We start from the raw sequence: 25,425 nt of genomic DNA, 5'->3' as shown, positions 1-25,425 counted from the left end.
ACCAGCCATACCTAAATGACCCCTATCAATGACCTTCAACGATAGGAATAAAAACTCTCTGCTCCCTCAGTCTCGACAGTCTCCTGGTTTTAGGAAACAGATGCAAGACCCAGACTGTTTGGTTATGGTTTTCTCCTCTTCCCTCTTTGTTAATGTTCTTTTTCAGTTATCCTGAAAGAATGAGTGATAGAGCAAGTTTTACAGATTTACCTTTAAGAGAAATAAAACCACATAGTCTCTTTTTCAGAAAAGGTCCGTGAAGGCTAAGGCACAGAATGAAACTGGAAAATTATGCTCTATTAATTTAAACTTTTCAGTCACCAAGTTGACTTACTGTAATTTTTTCTTTCGAAAATATTAATCTGAATATTAATTCAGGTATTACATAACATTATATAATAGCTATTGCATAAGAGCCTCCAGAGAAGTTGGCCATTCAAAATTTAGAGGGTTTAATTTCAAATTACAGTGTTGTGAACTATCGTACTCTAATGACAAGAGGAGAAGGCCTTCTCTCTATGAGAAGTTATCAGTATGAGTCCATTTTTTGAGCATTTAATAAGGGACAGAGAACTGTAGGCAACAGAAAGAAATATAAACCAAAGGATAGAATCGTCGAGATTATCTACTTATCTACTAGGACTTCCACGGCTTCTGCCATCAAGCAACTAATTACAGGGTCGGGAAGACAACACCTTCAACCTGATGAATTAAATGACAATCTAAAGCCACGTATGGTTAAGGGTCGGAGGAAGGTGATGTCAACTGTAGGCTGGTGGTTGAAAGATTTCACAGAAGGGTGACGTTCTGAGGTGAACTCTGAAAGGCAGGCAGGATAAGGTTTCTGAGTTGGAGTCAACATTACAATGAAACACATGGAAGCACATTCGGACATGTGTTACAGTGATGGTGAGCAGAGAGATCTGTGTGACTAGAAAGGAAGTTAAGAAAATCGGCTTTGGCTTCAGTTGAACTGGGTTTGAACTTTGACTCTGTCATTAACTGGCTCTGTGATCTCAAAGAAGACATTAAGTCTCTAGTTCTAAACCTCATCTGTAAAATGGGAACGTAATAATGCAATCACAGAACTCATGTAAAGATTACATGAGGCATTATATATAAAGCATTTGGCTCTCAGTCTGTACTAAACGAATCAAAGACAGTATCGGGTTTGTCAGGAGAGTAATGGAAAATAGGGTTAGAAAGGGTGAATGATATCAGTTGGTGGAAGGCCCTGAATGCCAGCTTAAAGAGTTTGGTCCCTAATATGAACAGACAGTTCTCCAAGAAGACATCCAGATGGCCGACAGACACATGAAAAGATGCTCAACATCGCTCCCCATCAGGGAAATGCAAATCAAAACCATGATGCGATACCACCTTACACCTGTCAGAATGGCTAAAATCAACAACACAAGAAACAACAGATGTTGGTAAGGATGTGGAGAAAGGAGAACCCTTCTGCACTGTTGGTGGGAATGCAAACTGGTGCAGCCACTTTGGAAAACAGTGTGGAGGTTCCTCACAAAGTTAAAAATAGAACTACCCTATGATCCAGCCAACACACTACCCAAAGAATATATAACAGTATATTTTCCCAAAGAATATGAAAATAGCGATTCAAAGGGATACATGCACCCCTACGTTCACTGCAGCATTATTTATAATAGTCATGATATGGGAGTAGTCCAAGTATCTATCGACTGGTGCATGGATAAAGTAGATATGGTATGTGGGTCTATCTCTATCTCTACCTCGGTCTCTATCTCTATCTCTTCAGTGGAATATTACTCAGCCATAAAAGGAATGACACCTTGCCATTTGCAACCAAGTGGATGGAGCTAGGGAGTATTTTGCTCAGCAAAATGAGTCAGTCAGAGGGAGACAAATACCATACGATTTCACCCAGATGTGGAATTTAAGCAACAAAACAAATAAGCAAATTAGAAAAAAGGTAGAGAGAGAGGCAAACCAAGAAACAGACTCCTAACTATAGAGAACAAACTGACGGCTACCAGAAGGGAGGTGGGTGGGGGCATGGGGCAGTAGGTGATGGGGATTAAGGAGTACTTGTTGTGATAAATGCTGGGTGTCATGTGAAAGTGTCAAATCAATATATTCTATATCTGAAATTAACATAACACTGTATGTTAACTAATTGGAATTTATTTATCATTTTAATTTTACCATAATTTATTGTTGAATTGGGTAACATGCAGTGTACAGTGTGCTCTTGGTTTTGGGGGCAGATTCCCATGACTCATCGCTTACGTACAACACCCAGTGCTCGTCCCAACAAGTGCCCTCAATGCCCATCACCCATTTCCCCCTCCCCCCATCAACCCTCAGTTTGTTCTCTGTATTTAAGAGTCTCTTATGGTTTGCCCCCTCCCTCTCTGTAACTATTTTTTTCCACTACCCTTCCCCCATGGTCTTCTGTTAAGTTTCTTAAGCTCCACATATGAGTGAAAAAAAAATCTGTCTCTTATTTCACTTAGCATAATACCCTCCACTTCTATCCACGTTGCTGCAAATGGTAGGATTTCATTTTCTCATTGCCAAGTAGGATTCCATTGTATATATGTACCACATCTTCTTGATCCATTCATCAGCTGATGGACATTGGGGCTCTTTACATAATTTGGCTGTTGTTGAAAGTGCTGCTATGAACATTGGGGTACATGTGCCCATATACCTCAGCACTCTTGTATCACTTGGGTAAATTCCCAGTAGTGCTACTGCCGGGTCACAGGGGAGTTCTATTTTTAATTTTTTGAGAAACCTCCACACTGTTTTCTAGAGCGGCTGCACCAGTTTGCATTCCCACCAACTGTGCAAGAGGGTTCCCATTTCTCCACATCCTCTCCAGCATCTGTTGCCTGATTAACTAACTAGAATTTAAATAAAAACTTAAAAAAATAGATACTTGAAGTAGACTTCATATGGGTAAGTTGTATTTCCATGCCATAAAAGCACTTACTTTTCCTACTTTGTGTGTATATGTGTGTGTGTGTGTGTGTGTGTGTGTGTGTGTTTTATAATCAGGAGAAACAATTCTAGATTCATAAGGAATGTGTTTTGTGATCACAGATGAGTATGGTCTAGATATCCAAGTTATGCCCATCGGGGTCTAGAGGAATTCACAATAAGTTCACACTTACAGATAAACATGAAGTTGGAATATATTACTAGTAAATGCTGGGTCTTCTACCTGGCCTATCACATCCCTGCAACGACACATATACCATCGTTTGCAAAGCACACCTATAGCTAAAGGGAGACCGTCTGGCTGACGGGCTAAAGGTGACACGAAGTCATGTTCAAGGACATGAAAGTGCATACAGTAGTCCCCTTTATCCCTGGTTTCACTTGCCACTGTTTCAGTTACCCGTGGCCATCACGTGTGGTGTGAAGGCAGAAGATGATGTACCTTCAGAAGGTAAACAGCAGCCTAATGCTAGGTCACGATGCCTCCGCCATTCACCTCCTTTCATCCCCTCACACAGGCATTTACTCACCCCACGGTGTAGCACAGAAGGGTGTAGTACAGGGCAACGAGATACTTTGAGACAGAGACCCAATTCCCATAACTTTTTTTTTTTTTTTTTTACAAATAGTTTATTGTCAAATTAGTTTCCACATAACACTCAGTGCTCATCCCCAAAGTGCCCTCCTCCATGCCCCTCCCCCCCTCCCCCCACATCCATCAGTCCTCAGTTTTTGTCAGCATTCAAGAGTCTCTCATGGTTTGCCTCTCTCCCTTTCCCCCATTACGGTCTACTGTAGCAACTGTTCTAGCTCATAGTAGTTATTGTTCATCTCTTACTGGGTCTGATCTATAAATTAAACTTCACAGGAAAACATACAGCATAAAGAAGGTTTGGTACTATCTGTGGTGTCGGGCGTCTATGGGGGGGACCTGGCACACATACCCTGCAGATAAGGGGGGGTGACTTGGAGACACGCTAGGAAACAGTTGCAGTAACCTAGAGGCAACGCAGTAACCTAGCAGCGACGTGGGAGAGGGCTGTACAAGAGAAAGCTTAACAAGTCATTATCTAGAATCCCACATCTCTTTTCTCTGATGCCCATAATCAGGGTAGTTACCACTTCAGCTACCGCATCTATTTTTCCTTAATTTAGTAGTATACTATGCTCTAGGGAATAAAAACTAAAAGTGGGTTATAGTAATCCTTGTTAATTTTTTATGTATCAACTCAGAGTATAAACTTCATCATTCATTGAAATATTAAATATTGGGGCGCCTGGGTGGCTTAGTTGGTTGAGTGTCTGACTTCAGCTCAGGTCATGATCTCATGGTTTGTGGGTTTGAGCCCTGCATCGGGCTCTGTGCTGACAGCTAGCTCAGAGCCTGGAGCCTATTTCAGATTCTGTGTCTCCTGGTCTCTCTGACCCTCCCCTGCTCACGCTGTCTCTTTCTCATTCTCAGAAATAAAAAAAAAAGAAATATTAAAGATTTTATGAGAGTAATACATACTCATTTTTAGCAAAATTAGAACATACAGCTAAATACAAAGATAAAAATATAATCCTACCACTATGGTCATCCTACCCTAATCCAAGATTATGTCTGCTTCCTTTAACCAGACATCTTGATTCATGGAAATTTTTAAATTTTTTTTAATGTTTATTAATTTTTGAGACAGAGAGAGACACAGTGTGAATGGGGGAGGAGTAGAGAGAGAGGGAGAAACAGAATCTGAAGCAGGCTCCAGGCTCTGAGCTGTCAGCACACAGCCTGATATGGGTCTTGAACTCACGAACTGTGAGAGAGAAATGGAACTTGTACTGAGAGCCAGTGATAGGTCAGCCAGCTTCACCGATACTATCTGTTTTGAATTAAAAAAATACTCCATGAAGTCAATAGTATTTTGAGATGAAGAAACCAAGGCTCAGAGAAGTGAATTACCTGCCCAAAGCGAGCGGTAGAGTGAAGACTCACATGGAGGTGTGCAGAATTCCAAAGCTATGTGTTTTACATAGTCAGCAGTGAGATCTTTGCTTTTTATTAAAAAACATTGTTTTAAATTACTAAGTTTTGGATCTATTTCATATCAAATCAGGTGTGGTAACCCACTGAACCACATTAGAAAATCTGCTTAGCTTTCAATTTTAGGATATAAAGGTATAGGCTTTTTTAATACTTATTTTTATTGGGAAGAAATGACCAGTTCTTATTACATAAAAACTGCCATAGATATTCTTTTAAAATTTTTTTAATGTTTATTTATTTTTGAGAGAGAGACAGAGTGTGAACCGGGGAGGGTCAGAGAGAGAGGAAGACACAGAATCCAAAGCAGGTTGCAGGCTCTGAGCTGTCAGCACAGAGTCTGATGNAATCCAAGATTATGTCTGCTTCCTTTAACCAGACATCTTGATTCATGGAAATTTTTAAATTTTTTTTAATGTTTATTAATTTTTGAGACAGAGAGAGACACAGTGTGAATGGGGGAGGAGTAGAGAGAGAGGGAGAAACAGAATCTGAAGCAGGCTCCAGGCTCTGAGCTGTCAGCACACAGCCTGATATGGGTCTTGAACTCACGAACTGTGAGAGAGAAATGGAACTTGTACTGAGAGCCAGTGATAGGTCAGCCAGCTTCACCGATACTATCTGTTTTGAATTAAAAAAATACTCCATGAAGTCAATAGTATTTTGAGATGAAGAAACCAAGGCTCAGAGAAGTGAATTACCTGCCCAAAGCGAGCGGTAGAGTGAAGACTCACATGGAGGTGTGCAGAATTCCAAAGCTATGTGTTTTACATAGTCAGCAGTGAGATCTTTGCTTTTTATTAAAAAACATTGTTTTAAATTACTAAGTTTTGGATCTATTTCATATCAAATCAGGTGTGGTAACCCACTGAACCACATTAGAAAATCTGCTTAGCTTTCAATTTTAGGATATAAAGGTATAGGCTTTTTTAATACTTATTTTTATTGGGAAGAAATGACCAGTTCTTATTACATAAAAACTGCCATAGATATTCTTTTAAAATTTTTTTAATGTTTATTTATTTTTGAGAGAGAGACAGAGTGTGAACCGGGGAGGGTCAGAGAGAGAGGAAGACACAGAATCCAAAGCAGGTTGCAGGCTCTGAGCTGTCAGCACAGAGTCTGATGTGGGGCTCGAATCCATGAACTGTGAGATCATGACCTGAACTGAAGATGGATACTTAACTGACTGAGCCACCCAGGTTCCCCATTAAACTGCCATAGATACTCTAATGTGATATTCCTTGTGTTATCATTTATACTGAATTCCTAAGAGGTTTTTTGTCTTTTGGTTGACTTCCACATGAAACTATTAAAAAATATTTTTTAAATCCAAAAGGAAATGCCACATGTTAATCCTTGAGAATAGGATTTTATTATTCTTATGCTTTTCTATTTTTTAAATTAAAAAACACCTTCTTATAAAATCTAAAAATACAATAAAATGCATTTGTTTTTTAAAATTTTATTCATAATGGTTACAAAAAATGAATATTAGAAATCTTTTTATTATAAAAGGCATAAGACGTAAAAAACTATAAAGTTAACATCAGCTAACACTTGTTGCTTAGTTCAAGATACTATGTCAATATCAATCTTTGTTTCAAACATCTCAGTTTACTGCAGTGTTTGCAACAATGATAAGATGTGTTTAATTTGGAATTTGGATAGTGTTATCTTAAAAGAGAGACAATGAATAAAGAAAGGACTAACATCTTGCTTTGCTGTAAAATTTAAGAGATGTGTGTAAAACAGTAAACTCTATTAAAGAGGGTTAAACCAAAAAACATTTTTTTTTAACGTTTACTTATTTTTGAGAGAGAGAGAGAGACTGCACATGCATGCGCATGTGCAGGGGAGGGGCAGAGAGAGACACACACAGAATCCAAAGCAGGCTCCAGGCTCTGAGCTGTCAGTACAGAGCCTGATGTGGGGCTCAAACCCACGGCACCCCCACGGACTGTGAGATCATGACCTGAAGTCGGACACTTAATCGACTGAGCCACCCTGGCACCCCTAAAATACTGAGAAGACTGGTTTGCACACATGTCATATTAAAATATGGAAATGGTTCATAGGTGGATTCATTCATCAAATTCATACATCACTGAGGCTATCATGATAATTTATTGTTATTAACAAGTTCTATTGTTACTTTGTGAAGTCTGTGATTGAATCTACTCAGTGGTGTTGATCCTATGCACTGCTGCTCTAAATGGTTTTTCGGTCCCTTTAATCGCACACTTGTGCTTTGAATGCCGGTAAGCTTAAAATGGTACAAATCGGAACTTTTTTTCCAAACCATCACATTGCCCAAGAGCGTTAGCTTTGGAAATAGTAATCAAGTTGCGACTTCTAGGGTTTTAGGTTTTGCTCAGTTGCTTTCTCCACATACTGATTTCGAGGGGTTAAGATTTTTCCTACAGAAATGACAGGGGTGGGTACTGTTGTGCCAGTAAGTGTGGTGTCAGTGATTACTTATCAGTGCCACCTCAATTTTAAGGGTGGCTCTTTTTCAGAAAGAAGCTTCTTTCATTTGTAAAACAAAAAACCCAAGGCTGACTGGATAGGCTAGAGGGGAGGGGGCAGTAGTACTTGAGATAATTGTTTTCTTGTGTCTCTGTGAGTAATCATAACATCACAGCATCTCAGAGTTCAAGTGCCCGTGGGCGTCATTTAGTCCAGGAGTCTTCAAGTAAGAGTAGTCGTACCCTGAGGTATGAAGACTACGTGAAGACCCCTCCTTCCTTCCTTCCTTCCTCCCTCCCTGTCCCTCTTTCCTTCTTTTTTTTCATGAAGACTTTTCAATGAGGAAAGGAGTAGTCTGTTTTAAGGGAATTAATTTCTATTTTTTTAAAAACATTTATTTATTTTTGAGACAGAGAGAGACAGAGCATGAGCATGGGAGGGGCAGAGAGAGGGAGACACAGCATCCAAAACAGGCTCTGAGCTGTCAGCACAGAGCCCAATGTGGGGCTCGAATCCACAAACCGTGAGATCATGACCCGAACCGAAGTCAGATGCCCAACCGACTGAGCCACCCAGACGTCCCCTAAGGGAATTAATTGCTAGAGCTTCAAGAACTCCTATGTGTAGACTCTCTTTACAACAGAAGGGCGTACCTCTCACGTACTCAGAATCTTACCGTGACACCTAGTCTTGAGCTTAAAGCTTCCAATGTGCCAAACAAAGGAAAAATCTAAAGCTTTCTTGTTGACGAAGCCTCCTTTAGTTGAGATACCATAAACCCAAGGTAGGGCTTTAGCGTCTTTCCTTGTCTTACACGTGTTTCTATCAAGGACTAAGTGTGGCATTAAGAATTGGAATACTTAAGACTGTTAGGTTTTGAAATCTGATAGACCAAGAGGGAGGGAGAATTTTTTGTTTAATGATCTTATCATCCAGCCCAACCACTGATAAAGAATGCTCTTCGTGGGGCGCCTGGGTGGCTCAGTCGGTTAAGCATCCGACTTTGGCTCAGGTCATGATCTCACCACTTGTGGGTTCGAGCCCCACGATGGGCTCTGTGCTGACAGCTCAGAGCCTGGAGCCTGCTTCGGATTCTGTGTCTCCCTTTCTCTCAGCCCCTTCCCCACTCACACTCTATCTCTCTCTCAAAAAATGAATAAATGTTAAAAAAAAATAAAAAAAAAAGAATACTCTTTGCTATTGCAAAAGTTTCATGATTGCAAAGAGAACATCAATGAGGTAATAAAGGCATTGATGCCTTCTTCAGTCAAACTGCCAAACTCATGGCAAAGATTTGTGTTTTATCTGTCTCTCTACTATCTCCCTTGAGTAGGAGTGAAGAATTGTGAGGGCTGTGACAAAATGGATATTAATGTACTTGAACTGAAAAAATAAGTCAGAGTTTTTCTGACAGAAAGTTTGATTTTAATGGGTACTAGCTCTGCTAGTAAATTATATAGTATTTGCCATAAATTAAATGAGCTAATTAGACATTTAAAGCATATGATACAAGAAAAGCATTAAAAAATATCATCATAACAAAGTAGTAGTAAAATGAACAGAGATTTCGTTTTCCACCCCATTCTGCACATACCAAATTAAACAAAGCCACAAAGTAAAAGAGTAATGGGTACGATTAGTAGTATCGTGTTTTCTTTTTTGGGGGGGTGTTACACCTCATAGAAGCTGAGAAACGGGTGGATGTGGAAAACCCAGTAACAAATACGTGTGAAAGCAGATGGCTCTCAATTTTGTGCTTCCAATGAAATTGAAGAAGAAATGTGACAGACCCGATAGCTTGCAGACCGCTAAACACGCCTTTTAGAAATACATCACAGGGGCACTTGGGTGGCTCAGTCAGTTGAGTGTCTGACTCTTGATTTAGGCTCAGGTCATGATCTCATGGTTCATGGGACTGAGTCCAGATGCTCTGTGCTGGCCGTGTAAATCCTGCTCAGGATTCATTCTCTCTCTCTCTCTCTCTCCCCTCCCCGCCCCCTCTTTCTGCCCCTCCCTAGTTCTCTCTCAAAATAAATAAATAAAAAGGTAACAGAAAGAAGTGGCTGGGTGGCTCAGTCGGTTAAGTGTCAGACTTCAGCTCAGGTCATGATCTCACAGTCTGTGAGTTCGAGCTCTGCTTTGGGCTCTGTGCTGACAGCTCAGAGCCTGGAGCCTGCTTCAGATTCTGTGTCTCCTCTCTCTCTGCCCCTCCCCCACTAGGACTCTATTTCTCTCTCTCCAAAATAAAATAAACATTAAAAAAATTTTAAGAAGTAGATCACAAATGTTTGCCATATGAATAAGGATTTCAAATAGTTGAAATCACTCTAAAATAATCCTTTCCTTCCCATCTGCTTATTTTGTGGTTAAGATTTCTTATGTTTATATTCATAAAAAAGGAAAAACGGTATAAAACTGATACTGAATCTTGCTTTGCTTCTGTAATAATTAATATCCACCTACTGGGGGGCTCAGGCGGGTAAGCGTCCCACTTGGGCTCAGGTCATGATCTCACGGTTCATGAGTTCGAGCCCCATATCGGGTTCTGTGCTTACAGCTCAGAGCCTGGGGCCTACTTCAGATTCTGTGTCTCCTTCTCTACTCTTCCCCTGCTCGCTCTCGTGCTCACTCTCTCTCTCTCAAAAATAAATAAACATTAATATCCATCCATGAATACATGAACTATTTGGAAAAGTCCCCATTCATCTCATTCAGAGAGGTTTTTTGATACATTTTTGCCTTTTATATTTAGTAATTATAAAAACGTTTAACATATTTTGATAATAATTAGGTTGACTTCAGTCAAATGTGTACAAATAATAATTATAAGCCTAATTTGGTATAAGAGGAAACAGGTTTTTTTTTTTTAACATTTATGAACACTATGGTGGTAGGACATACGATTTAATTGAAATTTATATGTATAGTTTGTTTTAAGGCACAATAACCAAACAGTTCGAAGGTCACGCATCTATTTCAGCTTTTCCTATGAAACACGAACCTAAAGTCTAAAGGGGCCACCCACTTCTGTTTGCTTCTGATTATTACGCTATTTAGAATGAATTTATTTTGAATCCAAGTCTTAGAACGTGTCTTTTCTAAAAGGCAGATGGAGAGCTGACCTCTCGTTATAATCAGGGACGTAGAGATACAGGGACATCACTAACTTCCTGCTGCTTAAATCTACTGAACCGGCAGCTTAGTATGACATTCCTGCTAGAGCCTCTAGTCTGAATGTCAGGGGACCACAGTTTTGTGAAGGGGCTTTGTCTGTTCAATTCTGCACTCCCGCTTTTCAAGTCCCGGCCCCTCTCTCATTTGGCCAAGTCAAGTGTGGTCATTCCTGTTAGCCTTTCCGAATGCGCTTTATTGATTGGAAACGCACCTGGGAGTCAGCGAGCCGCTGACACGGCTTGATAAACTTGTAAATACTTGAACACCCTAGTCCTCTGAAGCTCATCAGTCCTCTCAGATAAAAGCCTGGACACAGATGTCTTTCATCCTGTCCTGAATTCCAGAAAATTTTGGCTTCAGAGGAAATAAAAGGAGGGTCGGTTCGGGCGCGCTCTCTCCTCCCTTACTGAGATCACTCCATCCTTAAGCCCCTGGAGCCTGAACCTGGGAATGATCATAGGAATCAGTAAGGGTGTTTGTAGGTTGGACTAAGAGAATAAAGGAGGGAGAATGGAGGAAAAAATAGACAGGGCCACAGAGTGCCCCGTATTATTCTAAACGCAAAGCTTGTAGGTTAGGAATCAAACCAATTAAAGCCTTCACAGTAAGAGGGAGGCGTACTGTGTCTTCAAACACAATAGGGTATCATCTTGAAGGGTTTTTTTTCAACGTATCCTGGCGTGCCCGAATGTGGGAGCCACTAGGAGTCTTTTCACCTACTAACTGTGATTTTCCCTTTCATCAGTAACTATGTGTCCCAACAGTCCACGTCTAAAATACGGTTGTCAGAGTGTGAAAACGTAAAGAGGCCACATCCCCAAAGCTATTGTTACTCCTCACCCTCTTAGGTGATCCACGGTTTATAGGCAACGCATCAGTAAATGGCATTTTTTCAGATAACTCATTAACAATGCCTTGACCCCGTGGATACTGTACAAATAATAGTGTACCAACCCCAGATGTTACAAGGATAAAGCGGAATATTTAAATCACACTGGTAATTAGTAGGCTTGGTATCTAAAAATTAGTTTGTGATGTCAGAAAAACCACCCGAAGATGCAAAAGACTAACTACTGAATATTTTGCCACCCATCTCATGAATCTGCTGCCTGCCTATGATGGGAATAAATGAGCCTTTAATTATTAAAATGGAAAGGCAGAAAGAAGTCCAATTGTAAAAGTCTAAGTCAGTTGTTGAGGAGGGTAAGTGATAATATCATCTGAAGTCCCACAGAAGCACTAATAATTAAGATGTCAGGAAGCAAGGTTAGCCATTTACAATCAATAGCCCGCCCTCCAATTCTGTGACCTAACCTTGGATTCATACCCTGACTTTGAGATCTTGGAGAAAACATCTCTCTTTATAAACAACCACACGCCGTCACTTTCCGTTGCGGACACAGAGCGTTTCCTCATGAGCCAAGTGAATTAAAACATTAACTACCTTGCAAACATAGTTTACTGAACAGAATCAATGTGGCACCTAATTAAGGAACTATTACACACTGCAACAAATATACCATAAACAATACTGAGGAAAACTCAAGGCACCTGCAGCCCTGTTAGTACATTTCTTCCAATCACAGGCAGTCTTTAAATTGCTCTAAGATTTAATCCTCCGAAATTGTCCAGTAGTTGAGAAATGTCATGCATGATGACCAATAATGTAAAATTTAAAACCATCTGAATAATTTTGTTTAAACAGGATGAATCCTATATATACGTGTATATATACATACACACATATGTCGTTTTTAGATTTGCACTCGAACAAAAGGAGTTTGACATTTTTTGTGTGTAGATCTCATTGACATAAAACATTATATGAGTTTCCTAAGTACAATATAATGATTGGACTTTTGTGCACAATGTGAAGTGACCACCGCAGTACGTCTTGTTAACAGTCATCACCTCGCAGGTACGATCAAAATCGCAGGTACGATTTTTTGTACGTAAATCTTTTTTATGATGAGAACTTCTCAGATCTGCTCTTTTAGGGAAGACTCCATAATTTGCTTGTTTTATAACTGGAAATTTGTACAAAAGGAATGCTTTTTGTTTTGTTTTTGTTTGATTGGCAAAGTAATCTGCCAGAGTTATATTAGCCAAAATTCATGACCTTTCATTTCTCTTACATTATCCCTAACTATTCTTCTTTAAATTTCAGCATTTGTCTTATTGTTCCTTTTAAAGGTCGCATTGAAATATCCTGCCTCGGGGCCCTCTATTTTCTCCTATGTATGCATTTACTAACTCATTGTAATTGTCTGCTTGATTTCCTTTTTATTTTTAAATCACTGCTATATTCTCAGAGCCTTGCTCTGTGCATGCACATAAAACCTGCTCAATAAATAAATGTGCAGTATTATGCATTCAAAGGAATCTTAAGGATAAGATTCCTTCCTAAAATCCAAATAACTAAAAATATTAAGCCAGAGGGGGTTGGCTAATAATAAGTAACTAATAATAAGGATTTCTATTATTGCTTTAGAGAATATTCCTGATGATGATTTAAAGATGTGTCTTCTTAAAAATTTAGCTACGGATTACAAGCGCACCATCTAGAGTGGCATTAAAAAGCGTGAATTAATAATTACTGACGTGTATCAAATGCTTGTCATGTTCCAATCGCTCTCGGCAGCCTCCACGTGTTATTGACTGAAAATCTCAGTAGTGCCCATCAGACGCGGGAGGTTAGGGAAGGCGATTTATGTACAGCCACCCAGTAAGTGCCAGAGCTTCAGTTCTTTTTGTTTTTTATTGTTTATTTATTTTGAGAGAGAGTGTGTGCCCATGCACATGAGTGAGAGGGGGAGGAACAGAGAGAGGGAGAGAGAGAATCCTAAGCAGCCTTTGAACTGTCAGCACAGAGCCTGACGTGGGGCTCGAATCCACGAACTGTTGAGATCATGACCTGAGCCGAAACCAAGAGCCAGATGCTCCACCCAGGTGCCCTGACTAAGCTTCAGTTCTTAACCACGAGGCCATACCAGCAGCTGGCTTGTGTATACTTTGCAAGGCACTGTGCTGGGCTCTTTACACACTTTATATCATTTAGTCGTACTATTTTCATACATTCATTTGACAAATACTTGAGCACCTTTTGCATGTCCATAACTGCTGAGACCTTGGGACAGGGCAGTGGGAAACAGATAAAACCTGTGCCTCATACTCTAGCAAAGAAGACTCATTAAGTAGTAACAGTGACAGGCATGAACATTTTTCAAGCATCTGTTACATACTATACACCAGTTTCAGTATTTCCGCTGAATACGTAAGTCCGTTCCAATGATGAGAAAACTTACGGCCAGAGAAGCTATCTCCTTTGTCCCATGTAACAAAGCCATCAATGATCAGAACTAGGATGTGAAGCCAGAGGCGGTGGGCTTAAGAACCTAGACTCTATCTCCTTCCTGTACTGTTCCTATATTAGAGTATGATGTGATCAAGAGCCCCAGTGTGGAGAGCCTTGAAAGTCATTTAAAGGCATTCGACCAGAATCTAGGTCACTGTAGGGGACCAGGCAGGGTCCTGAGAGCTCAAATTTGTGTCTGAAGACTCTGGGAGCAAGACTAGAGACATGACATCCCAGACCGAAAGTGGCCTTTGTCATCCGAGTGACAGATGACGGATCCAAGAGACACCGCGGAGACGGAGTTGACAGGACCAGATGACTGACTGAATATGGAGGTGACAGAAGAGGAGGGGATAGGCATGACTCTTAACCTCCGGCCCAGGTAACTAGCTGAATCATGATGCTGTTTCCTGATACAAAAAGCGCTGGAAGAGAGACAGGTTTGCAAAGAGCAACGATAAGCAAATGTGTTTTCCAAAGATGGCAACCATAGTACCTTCCATCCCACATGCTCTTATGAAATGAATCCCTGCCACTTCCTCGCACAAGAGGGGGAGTTTAATTCTCCTTCCCATGAATCTGGGCTGATTGGACTGACTTTCTGGACCAACGGGATGTGATGAAAGGGACATCCTCAAACGTCCAATATCTTAGGATGTGAGAAGGCTTGTAACATCTGCGCTGGTCTCTTGGAATGCTCCTGCTTGGGATACGACTCTTCAGCACCAGCTGCTATGCTCTGAGAAGTCCAAGCCACACGGAACTCCCTGTTAGATGCTCTGGTCAACAGCCACAGTTGAGCATCAGCTAACACACAGCACCAACTGCCAGGCATCTTGGACTTCCAGCTCAGTGGAGCTTTCAAACAGCCCCAGCTGACACTGGAGAGCAACTGCATGAAAGGCCCAAAGCACAAACACAAGAATTTCCCAGTCGGTCTGCGGAATCAGGAGAGATGTTAACAGTTGTTCTTTTAGTGAATGACTCCTGGTGTGGCTGGTTAGGCAGTAACAGAGGAGCAAAGCAGTAAGTGGGTTCGGTTTTAGACGTGTGACGTTTGGGGTGCTTGGAAGACACCCAGGTGGAGAAGCTCCCAAGGCACTTGGAGAGATTTTACATAGTTGGTGTCTGGAGCTCATAGAGAAAGAAATATCTATGCTGCACATACTGATTTGGGAACACACAGATTGTCACACACAGTAAAGCACATAACATGCGACCCAAGCGAGGAGAGCGGATAAGGGAACGCAGAGGAATTATACTCTGAGAAGAGCAGAGTCCTGAGCAGCAGCAATGCTGATGGGTCCGGCAGAGACAGATGAGCCAACTAAACAGACAGAGAAGTCACTGCCAAAAAGTCAGGAAGAAAGCCCAGGTGAATGTGGTATCACAGAAGCTAAGGGAAAAGAGCATTTCAATCAGGAGGGATAGATTAACTATTCAATGCTACCAAGAACTCAAACATGATAACGACTGAAGACTATTCAATGATGCAATGGATTAATGCAGGAAGACATCAGTTTCAGTGCATGGTGGGTAGGAACAGCCATGGGAAAGGGATACACGAATGGTGAAGAAATAAATGTGGTGCATTCAGAGATACTACGCTCAACAGGGCTGGCTTTAGGGGCGCCCAGGTGGCTCAGTCAGTGAGTGTCTGACTCCTGATTTCTGCTCAGGTCCTGACCTTGCAGTCTGTGAGATCGAGCCCCACGTTAGCCTCTGCACTGATAGTACAGTATCTGCTTGGGATTCTCTCTTCCTCTCTCTCTGCTACTCCCCCGCTAGTGCGCTTGCTCTCTCTTTCAAAATAAATAAATAATTCCTCCCATCCCCCGACTTTTTTTAAGAAGGCTGGCTATAAAGGGAGAAAAGAAAAATAGGGTGGAGCTGGAGTGGGAGGCAGTTAGGAATTTTTTTTTTTAACCTCAACAGTTTCAAATGTTGACTAGAAGGTGTCAATATTGGGGATATTTTAAAGATACAGAATGGCATCAAGAGTCCTCATGGAAAGAGGAGTCTTAAGTATGGGGCAAAAAAAGTGAAAGTATAGATCCAGACACACAGACGCATGGAGATTTGCTTACAGGGAATTGAGAGAATTTCCTCTGAAGGTTTCTGTTTGTTGCTGACTGGAAAGGTCCATCAGCTGAGAGCTGGGCTTCTGAGGCCCATAGGAAGATCTGGAGTAATTGTTGACACATATGGAAAAGAGGCGGAAAGGGCCGAGAGGCTGCTGGAGTCAGTGAGCCAGGAGATAGCTATTACCATTCCCTCTTTACACGTGAGGAAAATTAAGCTCAAAGAGGCTAAGTAACTTGCTCAAGGTTAAAAAGTAAGTAAATGAGGGAGCTAGGATCTGAATATAGACCTAGGTGATTATTTTCCAGTACATTAGACTAAATGAATTCCTTGGTCCAGGGGAACAATTTTAGTTCTGGAAGGAGACTGGTAATGGAGGTTCAAACACCTCATTCTTATCTCTTCATTCACAGTGTCCACGTCTACCGATCTTGCCTGAGACCCCACACTTCTGACATCTCATCTCCAGAATCTGGAGTCGAAGACAGTCTCAGGAACAATCAGTAAAGGACCATGGCATAGAAGAGAAATTCTTCTTTTACCTACTAAATACTGCTTAGAAAGTTCCATTCAAATGAGCAAGCAGAGGGCTGACACAAACTCTAGCACCATGACTGTTCTTTAGAATTTTATTCATAAAATAATAGTGTAGGACTGTACGAACACAAGTACTGTGTTTAGAAGCTACCAAGAATCAACTGCCTCATTATGTTTAGCACAGTTACTCTCCCAGTGAGCCCTGTTCAGAATTCCAAGGCTTTCTTAAGGGTTGTGATCTAGAATTTTTGAAGAGCTGATGTGATAGATTTCTCTGGATAGTTTATAACACTGAAAGAGCAGGTGATGGTGTATAGACACTGAAGGATCATGACAAAGGCCATGATTTTAAGGTACTTCCCCTTCTTGTGAATACAGTCCTGTCACACTTCCCTGAGCCCAATGTCTGTAAGTATTTAAGAGATGCATCCCAAGAAGCTTTACTTGGAAAAATGGAAATATGAATTCCTTATAATTTAGGTGGTTTTTCTTTGGGGGGGGAGAGGGTGATATTCGAGAAATAATAAAGAAGACAAGCGACTACTATGTAGGTCACACTTTGGACAAGGTCTGAGCCCAGAGATGGCCTTCTTTCCATAAGGAAACATTCCTATGAATTCCCGGTCCAGTTGGCTTGCTGGAGTATGAGCTTTTCTCCAGAGAACCCAACTCATCCTAGGACGTCTGCTGACTGTTCCTTGTGTAGGGGGCTCCTTGACAAGGCTCGCAAGAAGGTACGTTACTTCCAGGGCTATTCACTTGTTCCACAGACACACAATAACTGTGCACAATGTATTCTGGGGTCACGTGGGGAACGTCAGTCTCTTAGAGAACGGGACTTTCAGAACACTGTTTTTGAAACTGTGGACCACAGTCTTTTGTACACTGTGAAATTATCTGAGTGAGTTTCAACCAGCACTTGTATAAATGGGAGACACAGTAAAACAGAGAAAAACAAATCCCCACCAAAACCAAAAACCAAAAGCCAAAAAGCAAAGCAAAACAAAACAAAAAAACCAAAAGGCAAAACAAAAAAACCAGATGTGTTTCACACAACGAGGATAAGCGCTATTTTGGGAAACAGATTTCAGATGGATGGGCATATGGGTATGTGGATGCTGACATCATGTGGATTTCCTACTGCAGTCACAGAGGAGAGTTTACAACTGGAAGTGATAGGATCCCAGACAGCTCATTTCACGGTTGTCCTAAAATCGTGCAGATCTGAGCTACTGAGCACCCTGACCAACGCTACAAAGGAAACAGGTGAAGAAGCTAAAACTTGAATCGAGGTTGCTGCGAGCTGAGGAATGCTGATTCAGTCAGAGGAGGGATTTCGGGGCCCAACACCAGGGACCAGCACGTGACTGTGGGAACACCTCTCAGTCAGCAGCCTTCTGAGTATAATGGTTTCTGAGTACTGTGAAACTCATTAGCCTGACTCTATTCTCATTTTAAGCACAACAAAAGGTCAGGATGTAGTAAAATAAAACATGTCTATAATAAGCCTTTTCCTCTTTCTTCTAATTTCTTGAGTCTGTAAAAAAAATTTCTCTACATGTGCGGTTCATAAGTGCTATCAGGCCATTTTTACAGAAACCATCGACTTCAGGAAGCAGGCTACATTTCAATCTACATAAACCAAAAACAAACACTTTTAATTTCTGCGCAGTCGCTCGATCATTTCATACGTGTGTTATCAAAATATGAAAAATCACACGATTGTTTACATAACTGAAATTTCCCCCACTGCCAGTTTTAATTACTTCAGGTATGGTGACAGATTAGTCACCAGCTTCTGGTTTCTTGAAACATGGAGAGCTTCGTATCAAAAGGCTCCATACAGGTGTGGGGCCAAGAGTATTTATTATTACGATGAAAACCTGACATCTTATAAATTCCCCTCCATCTCCCCAAGAAGGAAGAGAAACATCATAAAGTGTTATTGTTCAAATCAAACAAAAGATGAGAAAACAGAGAACAACAACAAAATGACAAAAGCGTTAGTCCTGGTGAATGGGTATGTGTAAAATTGTAGCATATACATAAATATAAACAAATATATACCATGTTCTATATAAATCTACAATAGCTTCCTTCTAGTTTTGCAAAGAAACTAGCTGCGTGAGGATGAAGAGAATTGATGCCAAAACAGAATACAAATACATGAGATCAGAAGAAACAAGGGGAAAGACAAACTTGGGAATTGCTTAAAGGCAGATTTTATATTTACGGGACAAAAAAAAAGGTCTCTTGATCCGGTTGTTTTGAGATATGGAGAGACATTTTGCAAAAAGTCAGAGGATGCCAAATGTCCAAATGTCACAACATATATGCATATGCACACGTGCATCGAAATAATAGGTATATACAACATAAATCTACACATGTATATATACATTTTCCTGGGTGTTTATAAGGAAACATGAAATAAAGCATGCTTAAGCCTCTAAAACTCCATTTTTAACTCAGAACAAAATGCTTTGAAAGTCTGTTAGCCCAAGGTGCAAACTGTTTTTTTAATGTTTGATTATTTTTGAGAGGGAGACAGAGAGAAAGAGTGCAAACAGGGGAGGGGCAGAGAGACGGGGAGACATACAATCCGAAGCAGGCTCCAGGCTCTGAGCTGTCAGCACACAGCCTGATGCAGGACTCGAACTTACGAACCATGAGATCATGATCTGAGCCAAAGTCGGATGCTTAATGGACTGAGCCACCTATGTGCCCCCAAAGGGCAAACTTTTGAAGGTTTACAGAAAGGGCAAGCAGAGGAACGGTCAGTAAATTCTAATCCTTTAATATGTTTTGTATTTGAGAGCTTTTATAACACAATTAAAACAGTATTCTAACTCCTTAAGATAGCTGAATGAAAAAAGCTTAATATGCCCAAGATAATATGAGAGATGATATACTGAATTATAGCCTATTTACAGACTTAAAATAACATCCAATACACAACTGTACGAGGGAAAGCGAGAAACGCCCAGTCATCAAATCAGAAGGCAGAAAATCATATTATTCCTATAATAAAAATGTGAACTCCCAATCTTTCGAGTGAATGAATAAAAACCCCTCATTAAAAGATGACATCCTCATTTCAAAATCTTTTCCCTCTCCCAGATATAAGTGGATGTGACATGGATAAAAATACATTTCTGGGAAAGAAGTAGGAAAAGAAACACGCGTGACCCGTAGTGCTGTCTCTTACCGTTGTCGCCAGAAGGTAAGGACACAGTATTTGTCGGGGCGGTACCAGAATTCACCTTCCCATTCTCAAATGTGTCGTTTTCAGGCTGCTGCAGCTGCCAGTTGAGGCCAAAGAGATGCATCGCTGGGGGTAAAGAATGCAAGTTGTTGAAAGGTCTGCTGTTTATAGCGAGGATAGCCCACGGGAAGCATGTTTATAACAAGATTCACATGGAACATTAACATCTCCATGTTCCGAAACACTGAAGAAAACTGTACAACAAAAACTACAAAGTAAACAGCCCCGCACACAACTGCAATTTAGGTAGCAATGCAGTACAATATTGGTGTCAGGAAACTCTTAGGAGTCAATCACTATTTGCTCTGCTTTGTCTGAGTTCCATTCCTCGCCATCGCTGAGCAAAGGGGTAGGTGCTCTGCAATGGCATCTGCCAAACTTGCTTGACCCCAGGCCATTTGCACATGTGCAATACTTAGTTGCAACATCTGTATATTCTCGAGAAACAGGATGCTATTCAGTTGGATTAAGGTAAAAAGTAGCAATTGGTCTCCCAGATACAGTTGCTGGCCTATGAAATGATCAGAATGGATTTCGATGCACACAATAGAGGAATGCTTAAATACTCTAAATTTGAGTTTATGACATTCCCTTAACAATGGCACAGATCAGCCAACATGTTATGTATCAGGTAATTTCATGGTGAGTTTCTGATGTGGGTATGATAAGCTTATAAATTTATAAAAATGTTGTAAGTGTGTTTACTAATTTTTTTATTTAAAATATTTAGAAAGTAGATGACGAGAAAACCTTATAATTATAAATTTAAAATGTAATAGAACTTGAAAATTTTTCTATTGTTTCTCTTAATATACTTGAAATATTTAGCAAAGCAGTCCCTGTAATACTGATCACCAATACTCAATTAAACCTTCCTTTGTGTCCACAGAATACAGTTTCAGAATTAATCCCTAAGGAGGCTAAATATCCATAGGGAGAACACAGCTGTAGCCCTATTACCATACCATGGAAGAATTTTTTTGACATTACTTGACATTTACTCACGATACATATTCGAATTTACCAGAGAGGCGAAGAAAGACAGTGTTTAAGAAGCATTGTTAGAGAGCGTGACAGCTACCACGGTCAAAAGGCAGGTCCTTATTAAGTATGCAATATATGCAGTAACGCAATTAAACCGGCATGGTGGAAAGAAGAGGGGTTCAGATGTCGTTAGATTTTGGTTTAACCTCAACTTGGGATTTAACCTTGGACAAATGAGGTAATACTGTTGACATGAGTTTTACTTAGAAAATGAGGTTGGTTGATGAAACCCACCTTACTTAACAGATACGAACTTTCTAGATAGTACAGGTCTTTGATGGCATATGATGGACCGTTAATACACAACAGAGGGCTCTGAGGACGTATTTCTTTATTCTGTACTCTTCTGAACTCTATGAAGTAACCCGACCAGCCCACGGTAGCTCTCAGCATATAGTTCCTTCTGTCTGTCATGCTCTCCATCCACTGTAAGATACCCATTCATCACTCAGATGGTAGGCGCCAAGGCCGGCGGGAAGCCATCTCTGATTGGGCCAACCATCTCTTTCAAGACTGTTTTCATTCACTTCTGTATCTCATTTACCTTATACAGCACCCAATACATAAGAGGTCTTAATAAGCATCTGTCAGATAAATGAAATCTATGTTCCGAGATTTCAATATCTAAGAAGACACTGTCGTGGATGAAAATATAAACAAACATAAAACAAATAAATAAATGGCTAAGAATAGGGTGGCATATTATTAATAAGTGATTGACTGCATTAGCATAATAGTATATGAAAAGTATATAGTATGTGATAGTATATGAAAATAGTACTTCAAAGTCCATGAGTACCATATGTAATTCAAGTTAAAAGATTCAAAAGTCTGAGGGAACTCTACAAGTTTCACATTCTTTCATTAACAATCCCTGAAATGAAATTATGCTCTAATAAGAAACACAGCAAACTCAGATACACACATAGCTATATCCACCCTGTATATCTGTAACAAATGTATATACCCCCCTCCCCCCGCCGAATTATAATCTGCGGGCAATTCCTTTCAAACTCTGGTTTTTCAAGGATTAAGATATACGTTATAGAATTCTTGAATTCAGAAACTGTAAGGAGGTATAGCTTCATATGTCATTTTGCATTAAATTGCATAGTGTTTGAATGGCAAAATGTCAGGAGCTTTCTAAACATTTATCACTTCGTACATTTTTCAAGGTTTCAGATATTTCAGCAATTTTTGAATAAAATAATGTGGACTAGCTCTGCATTCAGGAAAAGGTTTGACAGACATCCTTTGGCATACCAATGATAAATATTCCGAAAGGGTCAAAGTTTCTACACAAAATAATTTATCATTATCGTGAGCTTTTATGTAACAGAAAAAGTCTTCCCGAATGATAGATTTGCTTATATTACTGGTTTTAATAGACTCTGAAGAAGAGAGAAAATGCACCGAATCTTCACAGATGTCCAATATTAGAAAGCAATCTTATGTTTGTGTTTGGAGAGCTATTTTATTTTTTGCCAGATGGACAATAGCTCTATTATATCTAGTTTTCTTACAGACAATCTCAATAAAAGGAAATTTTAATTCTACTTAAGATGTTGTATCATGAGAACCATACCCAATAATATTATATATTGGTTAACATCACGTTAAGAACAGAGACCCACAAGTTGTTTGGTCTCGGGGTCTTATGTACTTTGAAAATCTCAGGTGTTTAGTAATTAGTGATGTTCTTGACACTCATTATGGGCAATCTGAGATTTTTAAACAAATACAGGGTGTTCGTAAGACTAACTAAAAATGAGAGAGGCGAAGACAGAGGCAGCAAACTCACAAAACTTAAGAACGCTATAGAAGTTACAGAGCGCTGGTGAATAAAACTATGGGGGAAGTCTTGGCAGGCAAAGAAAGGGAAAGTCAGTGCAATCTAATACATAGGCAAATAAGAAGGATGAGCCAATCCTTCAATGTCTGAGCTGGAAAGCAGGTCTGAAACCATAGGAAGGCGTCTGGTGCCACTACTCACGAATGGTAAAATCGATCCTTGGTTTACGCGTGACCTGGTCAGGGGGAGTGTGTCAAGAAGCGGCTGGGAACTGTGCTCTGCTGAGTCCCTCACCCGCTGGGCAGACAGCTTAGGGGAGGAGGTGTCTGCTGTCACCGATACCGCAGACAGTGTTATCTGTGTTGGTGTGAGAACACTGGAACGCAGTATAGAGCAAACATTCATGGAAAATGTATTACGTATCAAATGTGTGCTACTGCTTCGCCTGCTTTATCTCACTTAATCTTCACAAAGATTCCCTGAATACTATTTTTTCATTTTAAATCTGAGAAACCTGAGGCTTTTTAAAAAAAGTTCATTTTTGAGAGAGTGAGCGAGCAGGGTAGGGCAGATGGAGAGGGAGAGAGGGAGAGAGAGAATCCCAAGCAGGGTCCACACCATCAGCACAGAGCATGATGTGGGGCTTGATCTCATAAACTGCACTGTGAGATCATGACCTGAGCTGAAATCGAGTCTGATGCTTCAAGGACTGAGCCACCCAGGCACTCTGATCATTGAGGCTTTTGGGGAGTTTAAGGTTTCAAGCAGGTCAACAGCGCACTTTTCCCTTAAACCCAGACCTTCTGGTAATGGGCATCCTGCAACACACCTGTCCTCTCTTCTACCAGGGAGCAGTGGAATGTGAAAATCCACATAAAAGGTGGTGAAATGTGATTTCGGTGGAGGCCGCAAGCTGGATAATATTTTCTACTAGATCTAGAAAACTGAAGGCAGAGATAGTATGCGGCGGGAGAGGACGGGCAAGGCTATAATAAGGAACATTATTTTATTCCAGGCATAGTTCTTCCATATGAATACTTTCCCACTGTACTCTATTCTCTTTTTGAGAAGAAAAATTTATAGTAATAGGAAAATGATGGAATTTAACAACAGGCGATTTGGGTTAACTCTAAAAATCTTAAAAACAACAATTTACAAATTACACATGTAAACACTATATGTATTTCAAAGTTACAGAAAGAGAATTCATGTAGTCTTAATCTTAAAAAATGTGTTCCTGAGATCATGTTTCACAGTTTTATGTTGCTATTTCCATATATTTTTGGGGGGCTTTAATGAGGGGTGGGGGCTGGATTCATATCTAAAATGTTATTCAAGGAAGAATATAATCTGTGAATGGCAGCAGTAACTATATGTCTGCTCAAGTGTGTGTTTTATATTTTAAAATACTTTGATGTCTATTTTCTAATAATGTACTGCCTGATGGGGGTACATTACACAACATCTCTGTTGTGAGTGAAACACAGGCAGAAAGAGGGTTAGTGACTTACCCAATGTCTTTTAAAAAGTTTGCGTATAAAGAGAACTCATGATACGAGATCTCTTGACCCAAATTCAGGACTCTTCTTATACTGTGCTGTTTTCCTTCTTGTTTGAATTGTTCTGAATGAGAAGTGAGCATTCACATTAAAGAAATTTTAAAGAACTGCAACACAAATTGTTAATTTATTTCTTTTTTGACAGCACATATAGTCAGAGGTTGTCCATTTGTTGAAATTGGCTTCTAAGTATAAGATGCTTACCCACCGAAAATGGTAGCATTTTGCAAAAACCATTTATACATTGCTTGTTCGGAATTAGAATGTATTTTCTTTGTATTAAAAATCTTAGAAATGATGGGTAAGTCCCCAGTTGGTCTACAAAAGTCTGTCCTTGTATCCAACAGAAATATGTATACACATAGCACCAAAAGGCATGAACAAGAATGTTCTCAGAAGCATTATTTGTAATAGCCGTAAGCTGGAAACCCAGATGTCGGTCTGCAGGAAAGATGATAAACAAATTACAGTGTAGGCATACAAGGAATTCTATAGACCAATGTAAATGAATAAGGCATTGCCAGATGCAAATATATGAATGACTCTCACAAACATAGTACTGAGCAAGAGAACCCATTCACACACACACATACAAAAAGTGAATACTGTGTAAGTCAATGTGTACAAAGTTCAGAAGCAGGTAAAATTAACTGGTAGGAACAAAAGTCACCAGAGGGATGACCTCTAGGGACGGGGTCTGGGCAATGACTAGGAAAAAGCCGTAGGGTACTACATCTGGAATGCCAGGAATATTCTATTTTTCTATCTGGGTGGTGGTTCCACTTGTGTGTTCATTTATGATCTGTACACTTTTCTAAGTGTATATTCCACTTAAGTTAAAATTTTTATCCTGGGACACCTGGGCGGCTCAGTCGGTTGAGCGTCTGACTTTGGCTCAGGTCATGATCTCATGGTTCATGAGTTCGAGCCCCGCACTGGGCTCTGTGCTGACAGCTCAGAGCATGGAGCCTGATTTGGATTCTGTCTCCCTCTCTCTCTGACCCTCCCCACTCGCACTCTGTGTCTCCTTGTGTTAAAAATAAACATTAAAAAAATTAAAAAATTTTTTAAAAGCAGTCCATCTAACCCAGAGCAAAAGTAACGAATGTATGTTTTTCACCTTCCCAAAATTCCCTC

At 40.3% G+C, this 25,425-nt stretch overlaps 1 protein-coding gene across 1 annotated transcript in view; it reads right to left on the bottom strand.

The window, feature by feature from the left end:
* The window catches only part of TENM3 (teneurin transmembrane protein 3), a 449,902-nt gene that overhangs the window by 119,983 nt on the left and 304,494 nt on the right, over positions 1-25,425 (bottom strand). The window contains 1 exon segment of the mRNA XM_077762712.1: positions 19,837-19,959. Within this exon segment, the coding sequence (XP_077618838.1) occupies positions 19,837-19,959 (123 nt within the window).

This window comes from Crocuta crocuta, unplaced genomic scaffold (assembly GCF_008692635.1).
Source record: "Crocuta crocuta isolate KB4526 unplaced genomic scaffold, BGI_CrCroc_1.0 scaffold90, whole genome shotgun sequence".
NCBI lineage: Eukaryota > Metazoa > Chordata > Mammalia > Carnivora > Hyaenidae > Crocuta > Crocuta crocuta.
Note: the sequence above shows the minus strand (reverse complement) of the source record. Positions and strands in the feature narration are given on the sequence as shown.